General features: G+C 45.3%; 2 protein-coding genes and 1 long non-coding RNA gene across 10 annotated transcripts in view; 1 reads left to right on the top strand and 2 right to left on the bottom strand.

Annotated features, from left to right (window-relative positions):
* Nucleotides 1-861: 861 nt before the first annotated feature.
* Nucleotides 862-14363, bottom strand: Slfn5 (schlafen 5). 8 transcript variants are annotated; one of them, XM_006533574.3, is made up of 8 exons: nucleotides 14231-14363; nucleotides 13973-14013; nucleotides 13517-13727; nucleotides 10930-10995; nucleotides 8422-9449; nucleotides 6910-7035; nucleotides 4984-5707; nucleotides 863-4812 (listed from the first exon to the last, which is right to left on the bottom strand). In XM_006533574.3, exons 5-8 carry the CDS (start codon nucleotides 9419-9421, stop codon nucleotides 4008-4010), a joined length of 2655 nt encoding a protein of 884 aa, XP_006533637.1. In that variant the 5' UTR covers nucleotides 9422-9449; nucleotides 10930-10995; nucleotides 13517-13727; nucleotides 13973-14013; nucleotides 14231-14363; the 3' UTR covers nucleotides 863-4007. The 8 variants fall into 8 exon arrangements, with proteins under 8 accessions (NP_899024.3, XP_006533637.1, XP_006533643.1 ...); XM_017314617.2 differs by having other exon boundaries at nucleotides 890-4812; nucleotides 13517-13664; nucleotides 14231-14323; XM_017314616.2 differs by having other exon boundaries at nucleotides 890-4812; nucleotides 13973-13985; nucleotides 14231-14285.
* On the top strand, nucleotides 5031-23371 carry Slfn5os (schlafen 5, opposite strand). Its single transcript, NR_045932.1, has 3 exons — nucleotides 5031-5107; nucleotides 22066-22261; nucleotides 23071-23371. It is a non-coding gene; the product is annotated as a schlafen 5, opposite strand (long non-coding RNA).
* The window catches only part of Unc45b (unc-45 myosin chaperone B), a 32154-nt gene continuing 28749 nt past the window's right edge, over nucleotides 22306-25710 (bottom strand). Inside the window, exons 19-20 of the mRNA NM_178680.4 lie at nucleotides 25368-25523; nucleotides 22306-23221 (exon numbers count right to left, since the gene is read on the bottom strand). Coding sequence (NP_848795.3) covers nucleotides 22961-23221; nucleotides 25368-25523 — 417 coding nt within the window. The 3' untranslated portion in view covers nucleotides 22306-22960. The remainder of the gene's footprint in view (nucleotides 23222-25367; nucleotides 25524-25710) is intronic.

Here is a 25710-nt window from a genome sequence, read left to right as displayed (position 1 = left end):
GAAGCAGTGAGCAAAGGAAGCTTTGTTGCAACTACCTAAAGTAAGGCAGAGAGATGCCGGACCCCAGAGCCAATACAGCCATCCTCCACAGGCCCAGACTGTTTAATACTGTCTTAGTTAGGGTTTCCATTGCTGTGGAGAGATGCCATGACCAAGGCAACTCTTATAAGGACAACATTTAATTGGGGCTGGCTTACAGGTTCAGAGGTTCAGTCCATTATCATCAAGGCAGGAGCATGGCAGCATTTAGGCAGGCATGGTGCAGAGCTGAGAGTTCTACATCTTCATCTGAAGGATGCTTGTGGAAGACTGGAATCCAGGAAGCTAGGATGAAGCCCACACCCACAGCGACACACCTACTCCAACAAGGCCACACCTACTCCAACAGGGGAGCCACACCTTCTAATAGTGCCACTCCCTGGACATAACATATACAAACCATCACAGAGAGGGTTTATTTTGCTTCTTTGCTTTCACGTCCAGGTACCAGAAGGTCAGGGTAGAAACTCAGGTAGGGCAGGAACCTGTATCCACTCTCCCCAGAGTAGGGATTACATGTGCTTCGCCATGGCCCACTTCTTTATATGGTTTCTAGGGTTTGAACTCAGCTCCATTAACTGAGCTATTTCCACAGCCCTCTATTATCTTTATAATTACTACTGTTGCCATAGAAACCAATCACCAGTCATTCGGATTCTCAGTGCCTTACCTCCCACCCTCACTTTATTCTACTGTTTAGTGTGGTCTGATGCCATTCACCTGTGTGTGTAAAACGTTAACAAATATCCCAAAGTCATTGTTCTTGAGGGAAGTGGGAAAAAGGCAATAGAAAGCAGAAGAATAAAGAAAAGTTCCATTTTAGTTGCAATATCTTATGTCCTTTATTTTATTTTTTAAAAAAAGCTTGAACAGTGTGTCAGCACTTCTACATCCTACATTGTATAGTTTTCAAATTCCCCATTCACTACCCACTATTAATACCCACTATGATTATGAAATGTTTACCAGGATACAGGTTGATAAAAACTGAGAAAGTCATTTATAAATCCATTACATTTATAAGTAAAAACATATGCAAAGCAAAACTTCATCAAGTGCCACATGGTAGAGAACCTAGAGTCCAAAAGAGCAGAAGCTGTCTTTCTCCCTGGGCACCGATGCCCCTGCTCCAGAGATTTTAAGGTTTATTTAAAAAAAAAAAATCCTGAAAGCATCTGCAAGCATGTGTGTCGGCCCTAGAGGCACAGGATAGGTAGACTTTGGTCACAATACAGAACATCTTAGAGATGGCCCCACATAAATACAAGGGCGATCTCACTTTTTATGGCTTCGTGATATGATGGTGTGTTGTGATTTTCTGTAAATTACTCCCTTCAACTCATCTGTATTGTGTTTACTACTGCTGTGCTTTCTGCTACTAGAAGCAAAACTCTATACGTCGACCCAGAAGCTTTTTACATGTGTGCAAGCTGTCTGTGCAGAATAAGTTCCTTAGGAATGAATCTCAGGGTAAAAGGTTACAAACATCCAAGCATATCATGGCCATTGCCAGGTCTTTCTCTCCAAACAGCATGTTGTCACACACCTGGTTATGTGACACTCATGCCACCGTAAGGGATGTCTCCCCCATGTGTAGGAGCTTTTTAAACTCCTTCTGTGCTCTTCCTGTCAAATTCTTTGTCCAGTTTTCCTTTAATCTTGGAAATTTTTCTTTTTTTTTTTTTTTTTTTTTTATATTTTTTTTTTTTTAAGATTTATTTATTTATTTATTTATTATATGTAAGTACACTGTAGCTGTCCTCAGACACTCCAGAAGAGGGAGTCAGATCTCGTTACAGATGGTTGTGAGCCACCATGTGGTTGCTGGGATTTGAACTCCTGACCTTCGGAAGAGCAGTCGGGTGCTCTTACCCACTGAGCCATCTCACCAGCCCGGAAATTTTTCTTTTATGTATAAAAAAAAATTTTGAGACAAGGTCTCAGTATGTAACCCTGGTTAGCCCGAAACTCACTATGTGGACCAGGTTGGACTCAAACTCACGGAGATCCACTTGCCTCTGCCTCCTGAGTGCTGGGATTAAACTACCATGAATAGAAACTTTAGGGAAAAAATATTTATGACATTTGCTGCCAGCATTTCCCCAGCATATTGTTTCTTGACCTTTCTGGCTATCCTGACACTCACTCTGTAGACCAGGCTAGCTCAAACTTAAGAGATCCTTCTGTCTCTGTCTCCATAGTGCTGAGATTAAAGCTATGCACCACCACTACCTGGCTCTTTGTCATTTGTTTGGAGTTTTTTTGTTGATGGTGGTTTTTGGGTTTGATTTGGTTTGGTTTGGTTTGGTTTGGTTTGGCTTGGCTTGGCTTGGCTCAGCTTTGCTTTTTGAGACAGGGGTTTTCTGTATAACCTTAGATGTCCTAGAACTCACTCTGTAAACCAGGCTGGCCTCCAACTCAGAGATCCACCTGCCTCTGCCTTCTGAGTTCTGGGGTTAAAGGTGTGTGCCATCACTTCCTGGCTAGAAGTAAATTTCTTTGATATAAATTCTCTAAGAATGTAACTAGATGCCTAAAGCAAACCGATTCTATGTTCAAGTTTATTTTTTTACAGTATTTTGCTAATATCTGTGCCCCTCCCCTCCCTGAGCCTTCCCTTGTGACTCCACTTCCATCTCCCCACAGCATCCTTTCTGCTTCATAGCACATGTGTCCTGATGCCCTACTCTCCAGCCCTCCATTTCCCCAAGCTTCTTTGTCTTTTTTTTCTGATTATTATCCACACCCACACTCACCCATACCCACACACTCTCTGATAAACATGGTAGGTTCCGATCCACCCATTAGAATGTGTGATTTTTTTTCTCTAAGTTATTCAATTTATATCATACTCTCTATGTTTATTCATTTTCCTTAAGTTTTCATGATTTGCTCCTGCAAATCATCCCTGGAAATGAACTCTGGATTTTTGTTTGTTTGTGTCTCCCAGAAAAGTTTGCTCTGTTTGGCTCTAAATATTGAGTTTCAGAGAAGCCGAGCGTGGTGGCACATGCCTTTAATCCCAGCACTCGGGAGGCAGAGGCAGGTGGATTTCTGAGTTCGAGGCCAGCCTGGTCTACAGAGTGAGTTCCAGGACAGCCAGGGCTATACAGAGACCTAAAGCAAATGACAAATGAGTATTTTTTCAGCAACGGCCTTCGAAAGGCTGTTTGAACTGGGGAGCGCACAGAGAGCAGAGATATTTGACTTATGTTTGCATACTGTGGTTACTAAATTAAGTGTGGAGTGATGCCAGGCTTAGACTCTGTACATTCTTCCTCTTCGGCCCTCTACCTTCCAAACCACTGCACCCACACTTTGGCACTTTGACGGTAGTAACTCTGGGTCCCCACAGGAATAGTATTAAGGCGGAGTCAAAGATTCTGAATAAATAAGTCATGTAGAAGGCAAAGATCAGAAACAGCAATGCCGATGAAAGGCAAAACAGGAAGCAACTCGACAAGCTAAACTGAACTGGACTCACCCTGAAATCATAGCTTGCAGTTTGTGAACTTACATTTCAAACTATGTCCTGCTAAAGATGGACACACTCTCTCCCCCTCTCCCCTTCATGCTCCCTCCACACACCAAGATCAAGCATTTCTGCCGGTGGCTGTGTTAAAAACAAGGAAAATATCTGAGTCTACGAGAAGTCAGCAGTCATCTCATAATTAGCTCTTTCCTGCCTACCTCAAACAACCAGTCCTTCCTGATACACACACACACATACACACACACACACAGAGAGAGAGAGAGAGAGAGAGAGAGAGAGAGAGAAAGGATATCTCAGTGCCAGCTAATTGCTCTGCTGTCTCTTCCTACTGTCTACATCCCCCATACTCATATTTGCTTGCCCTGAGTGTGGCTGATTGTACATGAAATGTTTTTGGTGCTTAAATGTTTAGATCAAAGAGCTTCAAAGACAGCTAGAGACCAACCCAAGCTAACTGAAAACTGGCATCTTCCTATCAAAACACAACCTTTACAATATACAGATGTGTCCTTGCCCTGGAAGCCAGACAGAGCAGAGCATTGTAGAAAATGGCCGTCTCAGATCCCATTGGAATGATCCCAAACACAATACTTCTTTCCATGCCTGAAAATCGGTGAACACTCTCCAACACGACGTGACTACCCAGACTATCCAACCCCTCCCTGACCTGCACTAGTAAACTGGGCTCCTCAGCGAGCTGAGACATGGACCTCCTCCTCATTGCTAGCAGAAGCTTGTCTCTACATTTTTCTATATCTCTGGCTCTAGTGAAAAGAACAGCAACATCCGTGAAATAGCCAGACCTCCAAAGACTCTGGCATTTCTCTGCTACATAGACTGACATCTGCTCCAAATTCAAGTTATCAGTAATCTCTAAGTTGCCTGTGACATCTGGACCCCATTCAAGTTCTTCACCCACCATCAAGGCTTCTTGGGGGACATTTGGGGGAGGATTTTCTCTGATTTGATGCATTATATCCTGAAGGTAGCTGGTTATGTTGTCTCCGCTGCGGAGCATTCTGGTGAGCTTCAATAACGGCTTCTGGTGTTGGAGCTCAGGGAGGCCACTGCAACACAAGTGATTGATCTGAAAGTAATCCAGAAAAATGTAGAGAACTCCTGGGCCATCTCTCGCTCTCTGAGTGATGGCTTTGGCCTTTGCGTACCAGTTCCCGTCCTCCGTTCGGAAATTCTGAGCTTCGTCCACGATGATATGTTGCACATTATCAAAGGTATTTTTCATGAAGGTTTTCCGTGTCACTGCCTGGCAAACGTTTTTCCTGATGCAAGTGTAAGAAACACAGTCAGATTTCCTCAGCTAAGCAAAGAAAGGCAGCCCAATAGATAGGAATAGTTCCTGAGCATGGAAGCAACAACCCAGAGCTTAGCCCTCGAAAGCCACGCCCATTCAAATTGCCCACCAGAAAGAAATGAATAGTCAGGTTGCTTACCTCACAATGAACCTCTTCAAGGACTGGTTCTCACAGATGTAAAGAATGTTGTCAGCTTGACAGTTGAACACATTCCTGATCTTCCCCACGATCATGAGAGCTAGAGTGGTCTTCCCTGATCCAGGTAAGCCGTGAACAAACATCTCTCTGTGCTTGCTCAGGTTAGTTGAAAGCAACCCGTACTGTTGGTCTGAGAGCAGGGCCACAGTCTCAGACTCCAAGTTTAACTCTTCATTTAACAGGGGTCTGAACCCAAACAAGATGATCACAAGAGATTGCAACAGAGCTTCCACCTGCTGTGTGGTTATGAAGTTATAGGATTCGGGGTACACTGGCATTTCTAAGTCATTCCTTACTCTTTGGTGAGAACCCAGTGGTAAGACCAAGGGAATGATGCCTAATCTTCCAGGGTAGCCACCCATGTTCACCAGCTTCTGCTTCAGGGTACGGGCAACTTTCATGGAATAGTGCCTGTTCCCCAGATCCCACTTGTTGCAAATGGTGTACAGGATTGGAACGTTGTTCGGGGAAATCAGAAGAGCGTCACAGATGACATCTTGCCTCCTCTGAAGACCTAGATCTACAGCCCAGCTGTGGGAGAAGATCAATATCCCTTGAGAGAAACAGCGCATTTCCATATTTATTAAGTTTCTTAGTCCTCTGTAATCTGCGAAGAGGTCCTTGTAGACGCTCTCTGGAGTATATGTAATCCTGTTGGGTGACACTAGACAAGGAAAGAATCGGAATGAATCAGAGACAAGCTAATAATCACCATTGCTGTGGGAATCTTTCTTGAATAAGCACTCTTGAATAATCTTTCTTGAATAACACCAATGAGAGTGGAAGAGAGGACCAGTGGATGAAAAGCCTTCATGCCCGTGCCATCTGTAATAACGCATTACACTTTAAAACCACTAGGTGGAGGGAGCGAGCAAGCAAGATTTTATAGAGTATGTGGCAGGCAGCAGGATTTAGAGGGCCAGGACTTATTTATTTATTTGTCTATTTATTTATTAACTGTTTCTCCAGGTCATTCTGTTTCAGATGGCAAGTGAAGCCCTGCTTGGCCAACAGATGTACAAGCAGTGCTTTAAGTAAATCACTAAACAAATCAGTAGCTAGTAATTAGTCTTACTCTACCATTATATGATGTAGATCTCGATCTTTGAGCTCTATCATGTATCAATGATCAGTTTTATATTAGTAACAAAAAGAGAAGCAATCTTGAGTCTGAGGGAGCCCATAACCAGCTGTGATCAACATGGACTACACTGAGAACACAGTAGCCAAGGCAGCAAGAAAGAACCTCTCTTGGACTATGAGAACACTAGTGGGAAGGTGGTGCATGCCTTTAATCCCAGCCCTCGGGAGGCAGAGGCAGGCAGATTTCTGAGTTCGAGGCCAGCCTCTACAAAGTGAGTTCCAGGACAGCCAGGGCTACACAGAGAAACCCTGTCTAAATTTGTCTTTGTTCTATGTCCTGCAAAAGCTTAATGGTGAAACAACTAAAACCAAGAAAAATCCAGAAACACCAGAATGTTTCAAAATATTTTCTTATCAATAAGAGAACCTAGAAAATCTATGAACAAAGTCACAAGATGTACCTGGACATGGTCCACACTCAGCCCTGCACTTGCACATGGCACATGGCAATAATGCACTCGTTCTCACTGCTAATGTTGGATGCTGCAACTACATTGCAACATACTTACCCACTGTGGTAATGGTTGTAAGCCATCATGTGGGTTCTGGGAATCAAATCCAGGTCCTCTGAAAGAGCAGCCAGTGCTTTTAACTGTTAAGCCACAGCTCCAGCCCCTCTCTGCACTTTCCATAGGTGGTTTTGTATGGACTCAAAACAAGGCTTTTCTCCCCCAAATATGGAAACAGTCAACCTGTTCCAAAGTGGCCAGAAACAACAGTTACCTGGAAAGTAATCCTTCTGCAGGTCTTCCACACATTTCAAATATTTATGTGTGAACACGGTCTTGCTGCAGGGTGTGGTGTTTAACATACTCTTCCAGGGGATCATCTGAGGGAAACTGGAAAGGTCTGAGGAAACATGAAACAACCGTTGAGTACACAGAGGGCAGAAAACGCCTCTTAGCTGAACCATTTGCAGATATTTGCATTTCCAGCACAGATCAGCTAGAAACCAAACCCAGGTTCTCTGCCAGAACTGCCCATGCTCCTAACCTCTGAGCTACCTCTCCAAACCTTTAATAGTTAATCATATTGAAATAAAATTATTGTATATTTTTAGAATACTATTTTAAGTATATGTGAATAGAAAATGTGACGGTCAATGGTCTAGGATTCTGAATAATTTTGAAATGACCTTTTTGTTTGTTTGTTTTGTTACTTTTTAATTGGTTATTCTGTTTACTTTTCAAATGTTCTTCCCCTTCCCAGTTTCCCCTCCACAAGCCCCCTATCTCCTCCTCCCTCCCTGTTTTGTTACTTTTGAAGTTACCATTGGCTTCCTCTCATCTAAGCCCATTTTGTCTTGCCTTTTCTAAAGCAGATGCCTATCACATCCCTGCTCTCTGGCCTGGCAGTATGGTTAGTGTCATACTGTGGCTCCTGAAATGGGAAAATGGAGAAACCGTGGTTTGCTCATGAAAAGCTCAGAGAAAGGATTTTTTAAAAATGTGTTTTTTGCATGTTGGGAGTTGACTCAGCACTTCAGAGCATTGCCATTCTTCCAAAGGACCTAGGTTCTGTTCCTAGCACCTATTTGGCAGCTCACAACCATCTGTAACTCCAGTTCCATGACTTCTGTTGCCCTCTTCTGACCTCCACAGGCACTGTTCATACATGTTGCACAAATATTCAGGCAAAATATCTATATATGTAAAATAAAAAAAAATTTTAAGAGTGCTTTAAAAAACAGGGAGGGGAAACTGTCAAAAAGTTAGTTAGAAAGGACACACCTGACACACCTGTTGGTGTGTAGTGGGGATTTGCTGAGTGGTTAAATGAAAGCTGGTATTTGGGAAGGAAGAGGTCTTAATATGAACGTGAGGAAATCTGTGCCAGGCGTGGTGGTTCACGCTTGTCACCCAACACTCTTGAAGACTGCAGCAGGGGGTTTTTGAGTTTGGGGCCAGCCTAGGCTAACCTGACTCAAAAAGTAAACAAGAAAAGAAATGTGGAAGGAACAGAAGTGACTCTTTCGAATTGTCCCCGCATCAACCTCTAACGGGACTGCCATTCTGATGCATGCAGAGTATTCAAGATGAATAGTCAGAGGGAAGGGCGGTAACTTACCATCTGTAGGAATTAATCTCTTCCCCCAGATTCCAAAGAATTTCACATCTCTCTCTTCTCTCTATCCTCCCACACCCCTCCCCTGCCCCTACCCCCCCCCCAGCCTCACCCCTCCCCCACCTCACTCCTCACCCCACCCCCAGCAACATTTCCGTCTTGTTCCCTGACCTGGGTTGATTTCTATCATCCGAGAGGCCCAGTCATTCGCAGTTAGCGGCTTCTTATTATTGTCCTTTATCTCCCAGGAATCGGGCGCTTTGGCAAATGCTGCACAGCAGAATCGTTCGACCTTGATTGCACAGACATACCCATGGAGGGCCTCCTTATCATACACTTCAAGGAATTTAAGCTCATATTGCACTTTGTGGTTTTGTCCACAGAAGTGGTAGACAGGCATCTTCCTGATACAGGCATCGATAGTAGATTTCAAGTTGGTACAATTTATCTTTTCCTTTTCACATCCAATGACATGACGGGTCTCATCATGCACACCAAAAAACACATAGCCCCCTTCAGAATTGGCAAGTGCAGAAACACACTTGGGAAGTCTCTCTCTAATGCCCTGGGAAAGGTCTGCCGAGAACATTTGAAATTCAACGTGTGAGGACTTTGTGAAGTTGAGTTTTTCCAGGTACTGGAGCTGCGGGCTATGAAACAAATCAGAAGCTAAGATCATCTGAGCGTCATCTACAGGAGCTTCCTGTAGATTTAGCGAGTCAGAGTCACCAAGAATCCTAGGATCCTGGACCCTTTTGAGGAATTTCAGGGCTTTTTCAGGATCCATGACCTCAGTAAATGTTCCACATCTGTGGTACAAATTGGAGCACAGGGTAGCGAGCCTCACGTGAGAGGCTGCCACGTCCCACGAACTCACATATATTAAAAAGAGCTTTCCATACAGCATCTCGTCTAAATGGTTTCTGAACAATGGTGGCAGATTCAAGCCAACTCCATCCCTCTCAAAATTATAGTCTCCGTTCTCAATCTCAACCCTGACCACTCCGCCACCGGAATTCAGCAGAGCGCACACGGCTTGCGAGATGATTTCGTTCTGTTTCATGCAGTGTGTGGTATCCATTTCCTCCCTTTGCCTAACCCCAAGGGTCGCTTTTCCTCCATCTTGTATACATTCCGCAAAGTTCAGTTCCAAATCCTCCAGGAAACTCATCTTCTCCGCCTTTAGCTGAAATCTTTTCCTGAAACCCAGAAAAATAGAACCATTAGACTAGAACAAGAAGGAGCAGGTGGGAAATGAAGTTTTAAGAACTCCTTTCTGAAGTTGACCCTTTATCCCACATAGCTTGAGGCCAGCTTCACGAAAGAGGCTAAGTCTGTGGGATGGCCACAGGGAACTGCTTGTTTGAGTTTGCTTGCTTTTTAAAATGTGTTGTGCTCATGTACTGGCCAGTACCACACACAGCATGCACAAGGAGGTCAGAAGTCAGTTCTCTCCCACCTTGTGGGGTTTGGGATGGAACTCAGGTCATCAGGTCTACTTGCAAGCACTTCTACTCACTGAGCCATCTTATCAGAGCTGTAGTTTTGGGGGACTATTTTGGTCAAGTTCTCTGAGTGGCAAAGTCTCTCGGGTCATCTGTAAAACCTGGGAAATTTTCTAATAGGACTTGTAGACCCCAAGAAGGAAGCTTCCTTGGTCAAGAGCAATTCGTGTAGTACACTGGTGTTTGCCGTCTTGCTTCATTTTTATTTCTCTCCACTGATCAAGACTAGGAAATTTCTAAGATTTTTTTTTAGTCCAATGTGATTTTATTAGTAATTTATCATTGTTACTATGGAAAAGATGATTTTTGAATCCTCTGATCCAGGTGGTTTCTATTTGTGTCAAAAAGAAAGTTATATATGCACATGCACACATACACATGTAGACACACATATGCACACACACACACACACATGCTTAGAATATTGATGCAATACAAATCTGGTTAGGAAGGCGAAGACAGAATTCCTGCAGCTATGCCTGGCAGAATTTCATGAACAAAATTAGTGACTATTTGGAACAATAGGAGTGGCAGTTTGATGCAGACTTTCAGCATTTAGGAAGGTGTGTGATTCGGTAGCATACCTCTAAGAAGCAAGTTTGGTTTTTTTTTTTTTTTTTTTTTCTAGATGAGTAGAGTATTTAGACATAGAACACCCTGAAGAGCTATCAATCAACAGGAAGCGTGAAAGCCATCTCCACACCTGCATCTCATGTCACCAACCTTTGAATCCAGACCCAACCATCTGTGTCCCCTCATGAGGTTGGCTGCAAACCAGAGAGATGACTTTTTGGATCAAAGCTAGAATCTCATGACAAAAACTCAAGATAGATGGAGAACCATATCTGGTTTTATTAGTGACCTACGATTCTTGGTCTAAACGGACACCAGTTCAGGGAGAATTGCAAAGTTGCTGGTCTGTAGGGCCAGTTCTCCCCAGCAACTCTCATTGTGATGGTTAATAGGGCACAGGAAAGAGAGAAGGGGATAAAAAGGAATAGGCTGACTCCACCCAGGACTCCGCCCTCAAGTGAGAATCATTAACAAAACTCAAACTGAAAGCGAGTAGCTGAGAACTTCATACAAGAGATCTATCTGAGCCGCAGCTCACCACATCAGTGCAGAACCAACAAGCCCCCATCTGCAAAGCACAAGAGGCGTGATGGGTACTCACCTGGCCAAAGGTTGAGCTCTAGAGCGGCAAGTGGTGAGATGGTGTCTTGCTGGAACCTCCAGGAAACTGTGGGTATTATTAAGAGCACTCACTTGAGAGCATGATACTGGTTCTGAGCTAACTATAACTAGAGAGTCCACCACCATCACGTTCATTGGCTGGATCTCACAGGAAGGAGAGTTGAAAAGTCTGCTAAGCTTGGCTGTGATTAATTTAGAGAACATATTTGGCTTCCTGAGTAGGAAATAGAGGCGAAATCAGGGAAGCTGCCAGTTATTAGCCAATCAAGTTTTAAATAATCAGGGGTTATGACTTGGTTGCTACAGAGTGTGTGGTCAGATTCATATTCTCTCTGTCTCTTTCTCAACATTTTCCCTTGGGTTAGGCAGACACTTCATATACATGGCATTAAATGCATAATATAGGAAAGAAAGGGATGGAGAGATGGCTCAGTGAAAGAACACTGGCTGTTCTTCCACAGGACCTGAGTTCAAATCCCAGTCCCACATGGTGGATAACAGCTGTCTGTAACTTGGAATCTGAAACCCTCTTCTGGCTTCCAAGGGCACAGCATGCATACAGTCAACAGACATACATGCACACTAAACACCAAGACACATAAAAGAAAATAATAACATCCTTTTAAAACTTCATTTATTTTTACTCTATGTATCTGGGTATTCTGTCCACATGTATGCATGTGTGTGCCTGGTGTCTGTGCAGGCCAGAGAGGGAGTTAGATTCCCTAAAGCTGAAGTTACTGATGGCTGTGAGCTGCCTTGGGAGAGCTAGGAATCAACTCAGGTCTTCTGCAATCATAAGCAGTGCTCGTAATTGCCACTTCTCTAGCCCCAAACAAATAGAGCTTTTTTAAAAATAGAAAAGAAAAACTCAACACAGTGGGCTATAAGAATTTCCCTTCTTGGATTGAAGCCCCTAAGGGAATAGGAACTCTATAGAAAAGCCAACAGAGTCAACTAATCTGGACCCTTGGGGATTCTCAGAGTCTCAACCACCAACCAAAGAACATTCCTTGCAAGTAGGAGACCCTGAGTTTTCACCCCAACACCGCCGGAAACCACCATCTGCTGGTTGTTTTTTTTGTTTGTTTGTTTGTTTTTGTTTTTGTTTTTCTGTAGAAACAAAATCTATGATAAAACCAATGGCTCTAAGTCTGCACTTTGAGACTTTTTTAAAGAAAAAGTCTTACTGTGCAGCCCTGGGTGACCTAGAACTCACTATGTAGACCAGGTTGGTCTTGAACTTCTGGAGATCCACCTGCGACTGTCTTTCCAGTGCTGGGACTAACGGGTGTGGGTCTCACCTGGCATTTTAAGACTTTTAGATGCCTCTAATCTTTGTTTTCCTTCTCCCTTGCTTGTTATAAGTCTAGACTTCTTAGATCCACCAAGTGCCCTCTCAGTGAAAACCTACTGTGTGCTGAGGAGAACAGTGGGCTTTACAAACTGTGCACAATTTAAAAGACACCTCCTCTCCTCCCTTGCAGTTACATAAGAGCAGGAAGTAATACCCTCGAGAAGTTTGAGAGTAGTTTTTCGTTTTGTTTCATATTTTCACCAACAAAGACATTAGAATGTAGAGACTGCCTTTTGGGTCCAGCAGCGACTCCTGAAAGTCCTCCTGCTATGTCAATAATTCAGAAATGGAGTTCTGCTTTCTGATTGGCAGAACTCCTATCCCATCTGGAAAATCCACAGCCATGTCAGTCTCTTCTTTCACTTTCACAAAGATAGAGGCATTTAAAGTTTAAATGTCTTCTGGCATTTAAACCCTTCCATCCGGTTCAGCGTGCTGTGGCACTAAGTCACTGCTCTGCCATAGGTTCAGACACAGAAACCCTCAGTTCCTGCCTATTCCCCTCTCCCACTTCCCCACCACACACACACACACACACACACACACACACACACACACACACACACACACACATTAGGGATCAGTTTCTATTTCCCAGGCACGACAAACCCAGCTTTGGAGAACTTCAGACAGTACACCCACTTCCTCTTAGGGCCTTGCCTCTGAACCACGAGCAACCACCTCACCCCAACCCTAGGACCTGAGGAGCTACTACCAAGTGCTTTCATCTCTCTGATCACTTCCCCTGCCACTTCTGCTTTCAGAACCACCCTGTTTAAAGGGAAACAAAGTCACAGAATCATGCTTTGCAGACCTGCTTCTTTGGTCTGCCCACTGAATTGTTGTTAACCGCGTTATCAGTTATCACAGACACTGGGCTCTGTAGGCACCAAGCCAGAGGTTTAAAGGTGACTCTGGTGATAGACCGGACACTTCTCGTCTCCTCCCCGAGATAGGTCCCTCTCCTCACTCGGCCACCTTCCCCGGGACTTCCCTTCCCAAGCCTTCAACACCTCCGGCCCTCTGCCGCCTAAGCCTATGGGCCCCAGATGCTTCCCAGCCGGCTATCCATGGATGTTACCACAGGTTATAGGAAGCGAACTCTGGAATTCAGGCGCGGCACCCTGCCTCCCCACAACCTCGCGGGGGAACCTGATGACCCTGGATCTGATAAAAAAACTTGTGCAAAAGACTAAGAGGAACCCGTTACCCGCCGGAGTCTGTCCTCCGCAGCCCGCAGGGCGCCCCGTCTCCTGGAATCAGAGCTGATGTCCTGGGTCCAGAGTGGAGACCTCTACCCTGTGTGCTCTTGTCCTTAAATCAGCTGAGCGCAGTGACATCGCATGGGGCGGGGCAATCTGCAGAAAGCAGTCCTGTTCCATGGACCAGGAAACCCCAGTGCTTCCAGTAACCTCAGTTAACTTTAAGAAAGAGAAGAGCTTTTTTTTTTTTCTTTTTCACTTTGAAGGGGCGTTAATAGTTCTTACGGCCACTCAGGGAAGGAAACCTGGCACAATCCCATGTCCCCCAAACCTCCCCGACCCTACTTGACCCTTCACGGGACCCTTCAGACTCCACTGCTCCAGGGTCCCTCTCCTCGGTGCCTGAAAGTCCCTCAGTTTCCCTGGTTTCTGCTGGAATCCTCACAGCAAGATCTTCAGCTTACCAAGGACAGCGATCTTCAGGATGATGGGTCGGTGGAGGCACCTGGAAAAACAAGAGGCAGAAAATTAAAGCCCTCCTTTTTTTTTTTTTTATTACGTATTTTCTTCAATTACATTTCCAATGCTATCCCAAAAGTCCCCCACCCCCGACTCCCCTACCCACCCATTCCCATTTTTTGGCCCTCCTTTATCTCCACTTCCCCAAACGTTCCAGATTGTTGATATCCCCCGCGTCCCACCCCCGCCCTGCTTTCCTCTACCTTTACCCTCCAGGCGCGGTTTCCTGCAGAACAAGTTGCTGCTTGGGGGCTGAAGGGGGGGACAGGGTAGTTCGAAAGGATCCAGAGCAGGATATGCTGCAACTGGGAGTGAGGGTGGAGGCGGAAAAGGACTGAGCTCCCAGGGGGCTAACTCCAGCCTAGATTTCCCGACCCTAAGCATTCCTCCAGTCCTGGAGCCAACTGTCCTCTCCTGCCCTTCTTTGCGCTTCTTAATGTTCTGGCGAGTACATATTTCTCTTAACTCTTTACAACTCAGGCATGGATACCCCCAGAACCCCTGGAGCTGGGGGAACAAATCAGGTTCCCTCCTCCCCAACAGACTAAAGAAGCAAGCTAAAGGAAGCGGAAAGGGGGAGGGGTGCTGTTAAAGAGATTTAAAGCCATTAATAATCTCTCTATTAGTTAGAGACTCAGCTGCCAGCACTTTCCCTTCTCCTGCAGTCAACACAGTTGGAGGCTGCAGTCAGTAAGTCCAGAAAAGCCCAAGGGTGTCACAGAGAGATTCATGTTGGATTCTGTAGCCTTGTGACTCATGGGGGGAGGGGGTGGAGAAGGCACGGGGACTGGGACCTGGCGACCACACCCTTTCATAGCAGCCAGAAGCATAAAGCCTGGTCAGCCTTTTTACATTTCTTCTTTGAAATCCAGATAACTGGTATATAATATTCCCCTTTAAGCAAAGATACATTTCTCACTCTCCATATGTGTCCATGTGTGTGCAGGTACACACACATGTACAGCTATACATGCACATGCATGTTTATACAAGAAGGCCAGAGGACAGACAGTTCATCTGCCCTTCTGTAAACACCTTCTGCCTCGTTTTGAGACAGGCTCTTTCATTGAACTCACCAAATAGGCCAAGATGGTGGGCCAGCAAGCACCCAGTGCTTCCTCTGTGCCTTCCAGGCACTGGGATTACAAACACCCGGTTTGTAGAGATGAAACTCAGATTTGAGCTACCTCTCTAGGCCTCTTTAACCATTCCTGACAGCGAGTTAAAAGTAAACTCTTCATAGACATGCTTACAACGCTCCTTACAATGTTTGCCATTTGATAAAGTGGAATAAAACGAGCTCGGTCTCGAGAGGAAATTGATGTTTTATCAACATCTGTTTAAATGAACAATACATAGCACAGTTAATGTAGGAAGAGCCTATCCTGCAGAGCACCTACACTGAGGTCCGAGAGTGCCCTGACTCTTTTCCTGTCCCAGTAGATAGGGCTCTTCTCAGGAAGCTTAGTCCTTCAACCAAGTCTCAATTTTCTGTTGGGGGAACAGAAAAACAGAAGAGGCTTGGAATTTTCTTTCTGCACTTTTCCCTCAGATTGCAATCACCTTAGCAGAAACAAAAATTCTCTAGAGGGGCTGGTGAGATGGCTCAGCGGGTAAGAGCACTGACTGCTCTTCCAAAGGTCCTGAGTTCAAATACCAGCAACCACATGGTGGCTCACAACCATCCGTAGTGAGATATGACACCCTCTTCTGGTCTGTCAGCTACAGTGTACTTACATATAATAATAATTTTTTTTTAAAAAGTAGTTTTAAAAAATTCTCTAGAGAGTGCCCTCCCTTTGGATTGTCAGTTGAGACAGTGGGCTTGGAAACTACTTGGGGGAATCTCACACTGGGAAAAGGAGAGGTGGCAGCTAGAGAAGGAACTGACTCTCTGGAAGTGCTTTCCCACAGCTCAGACAACTTGCAGGACAGACAGAACCCAGACAGCAATGGGTCAACTTACTAGCAAGACTACACCTTGACCAGGAGTACTGAATTCTGCACACCCTCAGCTTCTGTTTAACTCTAAGCTTGACATCAGTGCCTAGAAGGACTTGTGGGTCACTGGGCCTCCTTGTTTGATCCTCTCCCCGATGTGTGGCCTCCCACACTGAATAACTCTTTCTCTGCTTGTCACTACTACTTATTTCTCTAATTGTTGTATTTAGGATGGGTGGCTGAGTCAGTTTATTGGGGGTTGCCAGGTTTGGGCTTTACCCTCCAAATCTCCAGCAGACAACTTTTCACCTACTGAGAATGAATGTTACCACGTAGAGAAGTGACTTTCTTTCCAAAGACGGCCATTTCCTACTCCAGCAAACAGGAAAGCATGTGATGTTTCCTGGCGGAGAATTAAGACAACAGATGAACCAGAGGCTATGAATCAACTGACCTTAAAATAAAGATATGGTCATCGGAGCCAAAAGATTAGACAGAGAGATATCTCCATCGGATCTCTTTCCTTGGAACTCTGGGAGCCCCACGGAAAAGGGGGGAGGAAAAACTGTAGGAGCCTGAGGGGTTGAGGACACCAGGAGAACATGGCCTACAGACATCAACTAAGCCGGGTTCACCCGGGCTCACAGAGACTGAAGCAGCAATCACAGAACCTGTATCTGTCCTTGCGAGGTCTTCTGAGTACTTGCTGTGGCTGATTAACCTGGTGCTTTTGTGGAACTCCTCACAGTGTGATTGAGGTGTGTATGTGTGTGTGTGGGGGGGGGGGGTGTACATCTCTTGACACTCTCAGATCTCAGGACCCTTTTCCTCCTCCTGGGTTGTCTCACCTAGCCTTGATAGGAGGGTTTGTGCCTAGTTTTATTGTAACTTGTTATGCCATGTTCAGGGGCTAACCCTGGGAGGCTTGCTCTTTTCTGAAGGGAAACAGAGGAGGAGTGGATCTAAAGGAGAGGAGGGTGGTGGGGGGCAACACTGCAAGGAATGGAGGGCAGAGAAACTGGGGTCAGGATGTATTGAAAACAAAATTTTGGCTAAAAAGAAGGAATGTAGATAAATAAATTAAAATAAAATAAAAGAGGTCGTCCTGACTGCCTGTGATGTTCACAAGGATGCTATCAGACCCTGCTTTCTTGGAATGTTCTGGAAGTCTAAGCTTCCTAGGCTCTGGGGCTATCTTAGTATTCAAGTGGAAAGCGGAAACTTGTTGGCAGTTCATGAGATGTTGACGCTCAATTTTAAGAACAATTGCTTGGGAGGCTGAAGAGAAGGCTAGGAGTTAAGAGCGTTCCCTGCTCTTTCAAAGGATCTGGTTTCGATTCCCAGCACCCACATGATGGTTCACCACTCTCTGTAGCTCCAGTTGTAAGAGATCTGATGCCCTTTCTGACCTCAAAGGGTTCTGCGGGTGCATGGTTCACAGATCCAGGCACAGGCAAACACCCATATGCATAAAAGAAAAATGAATAAGATCTCAAAAAAAGTATCGATAGTGAACATTTATAACTAAGGTGGTTCTTCTTGTAACCTATCAAGCAGGAGGAAATCACTCAGCAGTGAAATACACACTTTAAAAGAGAAGTTCATCGCCAGGCGGTGGTACACTTCTTTCATCCCAGCACTCAGGAGGCAGAGGAAGGCAGATCTCTGAGTTCCAGGCCAGCCTGGTCTACAGAGCGAGTTCCAGGACAGCCAGGGCTACACAGAGAAACCCTGTCTCAAAAAAAAAAAAAAAAAAACAAACAACAACAACAAAAATAAAGTCATAAAGCCAAAGCACATTAACTAGATATGATTGAATTAAGGAAGACTGAGGTTTTAATTTAGGAAAAAACCTTCCAAGATATTAAGGGATTTGAATCCACACCAGGGGAGTTCACAGTGAGGCACCAAGCACATCACAAGGCACAAGGAGTCAGCTCGGAACTAGGCTGCTCCTCCCTTGCCCTTCCTCCCAGTCACTTTCTGCACACATGGTTGCTTTCACTCTGAGGTTGTTAAACAAAACAAAAGGTAGGCCCTGTAACAGCTGGAGAAACTTTCAAATTCTCGAATTCTTGATAAAAGGAAACCAGCTTGTTAACCAACACATTTCCTGGGTGTGCCACTGAAAAGCAAGTAGCTACCTTGCTGGTCCTGTGCTCAGAGAGGTTGTAGGCAGAGGAGAGACTGTTCTGTGTATACCGCAATGACAGCGTTTGTCAAAACCCACAGGCCACACAACCCAGAAGGAATCCTAACACACACAGCCTGAGGGCTTTGAATAATTATGCTACATCAGTGTAGGCTCATCGGCTGTAACAAATGTGCTACTGTGCAGCAAACATCCTTGTGTGAGGATAAAAGGTATGTGGGAACCCTCTGCATTCTGGTCTACTTTTCCTTGAACATTCAACTGCTCCAGCAGGGTGGAGAAATGATGGCTCAGCAGTAAAAGCACACTGCTCTTCCAGAGGACCCCAGTCCAGTCCTCACCACTCAGGGGGGTGAGAATTACCTGTAACATCAGCCCTGGGGGATCTGAGACCTCAGGTCTTCTCAGTGCCCACATTCATGTGTACATACTGTACTCCCACAAACACATACTCTCTAAAAGCAAGTAAAACTGCTCCAGATGACAGCCATTCATTTTAAAGTAACTGGGGTGTGTGTGTGTGTGTGTGTGTGTGTGTGTGTGTGTGTGTGTGTGCATATATATGTGTGTATGTGGTTGTGTGGACATTTATGTGTGTGGTTGTGTGGGCATGTGTGTGTGATTGTGTATATACGTATTGTGTATGTGTGCATATGTATGTGTGTGATTGTGTATATTTATCTGTGTGTGTGTATCTGTATGAGTGTGTGTGTGATCGTGTGCATGTATGTGTATGTATGTATATGTGAGTGCTAGGAATCTAATCTGGGTCCTCTAGAAGAACTGGCTGTGCTCATAACCGATGAGCCATCTCTGGGTACACATGTGGGTGACTGTGCTTTTCTACCGTGCATGCATGCGGCAAAGACTCATCTCCAGAGTCGTTCCTCCCCGAGAGTCATCCACCCTGGTTGTATTTGTTTGCTTTTATATTGTTAAAACACTTGTGTGTGTCTGTGTGCTCCCACTGGAGTTTATGTGCATCACATGAATACTGGTACCCAAGGAGGCCAGAGAGCATTGCACAGCCTAGGATCAGAATTACTTGCGGTTTCCAGCGTGTGAGTGCTGGGATCAAAACCCAGGTCTTCTGCAAGAGAAGTTAAGTGCTTCTAACTGCTGAACCCTCTCTCCAGCTCCTGCCTTGTTTTTTAATACAGGCTCTCTCACTGATATGGAGGGCTCATCAATCAGGATTGGCTGGCTGGAAAGCAAGTCTCAGGGATCCATTTGTCTCCACCCCGCAGCAGTACTATCACAAACACTGGCTATCACACCAGATTTCTTTTTCCTTTCTTTTTTTTTTATTGGATATTTTCTTTATTTACATTTCAAATGTTATCCCCTTTCCTGGTTCCAGCCCCCCTCCAAACTCCCTATCCCACCCCTCTCCCCCTGCTTCTATGAGGGTGTTTCCTCACGTACCCACCCACTCCTATCTCCTCACCCTCAATTCCCCCTTCACAGGACCAAGGGCTTCTCTTCTCATTGATGCTAGACAAGGCCATCCTCTCTTACATATGCAGCTGGAGGGGGCTGGAAAGATGGTTCAGCAGTTAAGAACAATAAACCACATGGTAGCTTACAACCATCTGTAATGGGATCTGATGCTCTCTTCTGGTGTGTCTGAAGACAGTGACAGTGTACTCATATACAAAAATAAATAAATCTTTAAAAAATATATGCAGCTGGAGCCATGAGTCCATCCAGTTGCCACACCCAGATTTTTAAATGGACCATAGTGATGAAATTCAGGTCCTGGGGATTTACTAACTGAGTCGTCTCTCCAGGACCCTCCCATAGCACATCTTGACTGACTCACACAAAGATGTTTTATCCAGACAATGAGAGGCAGCAAAACTCAGATTCAGGAATTCACTCTCCTCAGCAAGTCCACTGGCTTTCCCTGGCTGTTCTTGGACTGATAGCCGAAAGCTCACACTAAAGAATGTGGTCTCTCCACCTCACAAAGATAAGACTTGCCCAACCAGCCTCATGAGATTGAAAATAGTTTGGGCTGTGAGCCTACATCTGAGAGATGTTTCCAGTAAGTAGCTTACTGGCCCCAATCGCCCCTAAATGTGGGAAAAGGAGAGCAAGGAGCGTCTGGGCAGGGTCACACTTGCTATTTATTGCTCATTAATGTGTATGTATATATATATATATATATATATTGGTTTTTCGAGACAGGGTTTCTCTGTATAGCCCTGGCTGTCCTGGAACTCACTCTGTAGATCAGGCTGGCCTCGAACTCAGAAATCCGCCTGCCTCTGCCTCTCCAGTGCTGGGATTAAAGGCATGCGCCACCACGCCTGGCTTAATGTATATATATTTAAAAGGTCATGGCCCAATGTTGACTGTCATTCTGTCAAAATAAAAGGGTCTAATAAGCACAGTTTCCTACTTGAAAAGGCCCATCTGAGGGCAGGCAGAGTGCATCAGAGTGCATGTGAGGTTCCTCACTACAGATAAGATCTGAGGAACTCCGGTTATCATCGTGACATCTGTTGTAGCTGTGTGCACCTCTAGGGAACAGGAGGAGGTGACAGCTCCAGTCTTCCCAGAGTCTATCTAGTAAATACTCCTGTGTTAAAGAAACTTTCCACCTCTGGAAACCTTCCACAGATCTTGTCCCCCACAATGACTTGAAATCTAACTGACCAATACGGCCCTCCCTTTTTCATCTGAGAGGGATGGGGAATACTGTGGTACCCACATCCTGACAGCACAACATTCCAAAAGTCAATCATCAATCAATCAATCAATCAATATCTCTCTGTCTCCATCTCCAACTCTGCCTCTGTCTCTGTCTCTCTCAATGTTTCTGTCTTTGCCTCTGCCATGCCTACCCCCTCCCATCTGATATTCCAGAGATACTGGACAATTATATTTATTGTACCAAAATAATATAATTATTGTATCAAGGGTCAAAACTCTGAATGTCACTTTCTACCCAATGTTGATGTCAGAAGTGGGTTTTGCTTGTTTGTTTTAATCACTATCTTGCTGTATAGCTGGGAATTGCCTCAAACTCATGATCCTCCTGCCTCTGCTTCTTGTGCGCTGGTAGTTCAGATGTGGCACCACATCTGGCTTCAGAACTGTTGACCCTTCATTAAGTGTGGGTAGAACTGAGACACACTAGAGTGAAGATGTTTAACAATAGCCTTCTGGTTTCTTCTTCTTCTTCTTCTTCTTCTTCTTCTTCTTCTTCTTCTTCTTCTTCTTCTTCTTCTTCTTCTCCTTCTCCTTCTCCTTCTCCTTCTCCTTCTCCTTCTCCTTCTCCTTCTCCTTCTCCTTCTCCTTCTCCTTCTCCTTCTCTTTCTCTTTCTTTTTCTTTTTCCAATACAATGTTTCCCTGTGTAGTCTTGGCTGTCCTGGAACTCACTCTGAAGCCCAGGCTGGCCTCAAATTCAAACACCTACCTCTGCCTTTTACGTGTTGGGATTAAAGGCATGCTCCACCACCACCCAGCCATTTATTTTGTTGCTACTTCATAACTGAAATTTTGCTACTGTTAGTGAATTGTAAGGTAAGTATCTGATATGCAGGCTACCTGATATGGGACCATGCCTGGCTTCATTTTAACTTTATATCTATGGGTGGTTTGACTTTGTGTAAGTCTGTACACAACATCTCTGCAATGTCCAAGGAGGCATTAGATCTGCTGTGGTTGGAGTTACAGACAGCTGTGAACCACCATGTGGGTGCTGGGACTTGAACCCGGGTTCTCTGAAAGAGCAGCCCTACTCTTAACCACTGAGCCATCTCTCCAGCCCTTATATATCAGTCTTAATCATCCTAGGAAGTTCATATCAACAGAGAAGCAGATCTCCACAAGTGAACTGCTCTTCTGTGGCTAAGCATAGCACAGAGGTATATGCTCTTTTTTATTTGTCCAAAGTGCAGGTTCCTTACTAACCCTGATCGTCAATCTGTCTGCAGGGACCTGCTAGGCTACTAGTCCTTCCTCGTCTCTTCTATAATGAGCCATGACAGCTATGCACGTCCAGAGCTTCCAGCATCTGCTTCTACTAGCACATGCAGAGAGCGCACCGCAAAATGAGGTCAACTGGGAGGAATGCAGAGACCAGATGTGGAACTAAGAGGAAGAAAAACACACAGACACAGAATAAGACTGGTAATGACATTGAACGGAGCTGGATCTAGCAAGTCAGACCTCTCTGTGGGTGACTAACACATATTCATTAATCTTTATTTATGTTCTGCTCAGGGGACTTAGAGTTGATCTTATTGGTAGTGGCCATATCCATCTCACATGAAAGACTTTCTGAAATGGGCCACGTCCCACTGTGAGCATAAACTGTGTTACCATTGAAATCGGGTGGCAGGGGTGGGCATGGGGCTTGGACAGGGCACATGCAGTTGAGACACATAGTTTTGAAGTGTAGGAGAGGTTATGAAAATCAATAGACATCCGCATCTTAATTAAACAACAGCATTGATCTTTATGGTCACACACCTGTTAATTCCTTCCTTGCCACTACACAGTTTTTTTTTAATACAAAACAAACAAACAAACAAAAATCAGTCTACAGCCCGTTATCTGGCCTGCAGAATTGTCTGACCTGCTTTCTGATCACAGAGAGAACTTATCCTACACATTTCTGGGATGTGACAAATTGAGGGAGGCAGGAACACTCAAACTTTCCTAGGACCAAAAGGAAGAGTCACAAATCAGGAGACAACCAAGTCTTTGCTTTGTAATGAGACATCATTGGCACTGCTGTGATCCTTAGCAGAACTGACACTTTGGGAGGACCCAGCTCACGACTCTTCACAGTTCAGGACCAACCCCAGCATCCCTGTGCACCACTCTCTATGACACCGGCTTGATGAAGCCATAATCCATGCACTTGATAAGACACTCCCGGGCTGTCTGGACCACAGCCGCTCTCTTCTCATCTGGCTCCTGCTTTCCCACCACAGTCAGGATCTCCAGCAGCTCGCTCTCCACCAGCTTCCTCGCCAGCTCAGCATCCGCTGATAGCAGGTTGTGGGCAATGACCAGGCCCCGGTGCTGCACGGACAACTGGTCATGCAGGCAAAGCCGCTGTAGGATCTCCAGCCACTGGGTTGTCTGCAGAGTGGAAGCTGAAGAATCAGTGAGGAGGCAGAGGAAAGACTTTTCTTAAGAAAAACAAAAAGTATCAGCCATGCCCACAGCTAAGTAACTTGATTATGACCACATATCTATAAACAGTAATAGACTAAACTAAAATAGACTAACAACCCATCCATTTATTCGTTCATTGATTGATTCATTCATTCATCCTGCCTGTGCATGAATGTACGAATGTTCCCATGTATGCAGGTGTACACACATGCAGGTGCACATGCACACGTTTGTTGTGCGTGTGTTTGGAGGCCTGAAATTGATGTCCAGTGTCTTGTCCACTTTTATTTGGAGAGGTAGCGTCTCTCAGCTGAACCCAGGGTTCACTGACCAGCTGCATTAGCTAGCCAGTTTGTCTCTGGAATGCTGGGATTACATGCATCCACCATGCCTGCCTAGCTTTCCCGTGGTTGCTAGGGATACAAACTCTGGTCATCTTGCTTTCACAACAAACACTTTATCCACTGAGCTGCCTCCCCAGCCCCCATCCATTTATTTATTATTATTATTTTAAGCATCTTGAGAAACAGAAAGGCCGGTCCCCTGAACATCTCAGCAGAATGAAGATGCAGATCACTAAGGAAAGAGAGTCCTCATATGGCAAACACAGATAATGCTAGCTTCTATCAAGCCAGGTGCCCTGTGAGACAGGAGCTCCAGGCATGCACACACACCCTCCAGCCTTCAACTGGACTAAACAGGAGACTCCAAGGTGAGTTCTCTCCTCATTCCTCTTCCATCCACCACCCAAGATCATGAGGACAGTTGACTGTTGGGTACGGGTGCTCGGCCACTCTCATCACCTATGAGACAGTGAGGAAGCGGACAGCACAGCCAGGAGCTGACACCTGCCATTGGACAGGCACACATGAGGTAGCGCAGAAGAAGAAACATCTTCTGTATTCGTTTGGATTCATAGAGGGCAGCTCTCAGGCCCCATTCAGTCTTGCCTTCTGCATGGCCTCACCTAACTCATGGGCCTCGAGAGCCTCATGTGTCTGTCACTGATCGTCTACTAGGGACATTTCTAAACATGTCTTCCCAATGGAAAAAATGGGGAGATAATAATGCCCTAGATTCCAGGATGATCTGAAATATTAAATGATATATTATGTGTATATGTCGTACACATATCTCCTTAGGACAGTAACCCACTTATGAGAAGTGCAAAGTGTCACCAACGTGTCCTAGTGGAGAGCCCTTGTGTCTAGTTACTCCAGGAGAAGCAACTCTAGAACAATGGTTTCTAAGTGTGGTCCCCAGGCCAACATTTTCCTCTCAGACTCCAATCTATTGAATCAGAACACCAAGGGAAACTGTTCTAACTATCTCCATGGGTGATGCTTAAAAGCATTATATTTGTTTTAGCATTATCGTTTTGAAGAGCTTGCCATAGGGAAAACAAACAAACAAATAAACAAAAACAACCTGAAGTCCAGAATCCACATAGGATGAATGGTACCCAGCAGAGGCCTCCATGACAGGACAGGAGAAAAAAAAAAAGCCTACACGGAACTCAGAGACCACACACACACACACACACACACACAACTGACCATGTAAAGGAGCCAACCTCTACCCCAGATGTAAGCATGTTTGAACCGAGCTGACCTGTTCACTCCCATGAAGACGAATGCCCTTGAGCTAGGCACTGTGTGCAGAGATGAAAGAGTTTCATGCTTGAGACTGACAGCATTATTCCCATTACAGCTGCTGAGGTGTCCACATTCTTACCATAACAGCCAGCCAACCTGCCCGTGGCAGGGAATCTATAGCCTCGTTGCCAAATCACCACCAGCTTTCTGCGGTGACCCAACCCTTTCCAGGCTTCACTGAGGATCTTGGGAGCCCCTCAACAGCAATGTGCACCGTGATGTTATCCTTTCTTCAGTAGGAATTATGCACACCCACAAAGGAATTGGGACGCACTGTTGTGAGAGGACTTTAGCTAATGCACCCAGGAAGTCAAACAGTTGTGGTGATGGCCAACAGGCACAGTCTTTAGGTGTTAGGAACAGACTCCCAGCTGGGAAAGTTTGCTCTGCTATCCAACCTGTTATGAGACTCTATATACCTTACCCAGCTCCCTCCATCCCTAGCTGGCTCTTACCACCTCCGTCATCTTGAGGCACAGTTTCTTATGTGCCGCGGTCAGCATGGCTAGAGCTCCAGCTGCTGCGTTCTGCAGTTTGTGGTCATCCTCCCCACAGAGCAGCACCACCAGCTTCAGACGATCATTCCCATCGGCCAGGAACCTCTCCTGAACCTGTGCCGGGCAGGTGTGTGACTCAGTGAAAGAGGCCCCACATCTGTACCTCGCAAGGAGGGACAGAGGCAGCTGCAATTCCCTGACCCAGGATCTCTGAGAGATTTGCTTTGAGCCAGACCTGCATAAAACTCTTCCCTGATTGCCTGCGTGAAGCAGGTATAACTCCTCACAAACAAAAGATTAA

This window comes from Mus musculus, chromosome 11 (assembly GCF_000001635.26).
Source record: "Mus musculus strain C57BL/6J chromosome 11, GRCm38.p6 C57BL/6J".
NCBI lineage: Eukaryota > Metazoa > Chordata > Mammalia > Rodentia > Muridae > Mus > Mus musculus.
Note: the sequence above shows the minus strand (reverse complement) of the source record. Positions and strands in the feature narration are given on the sequence as shown.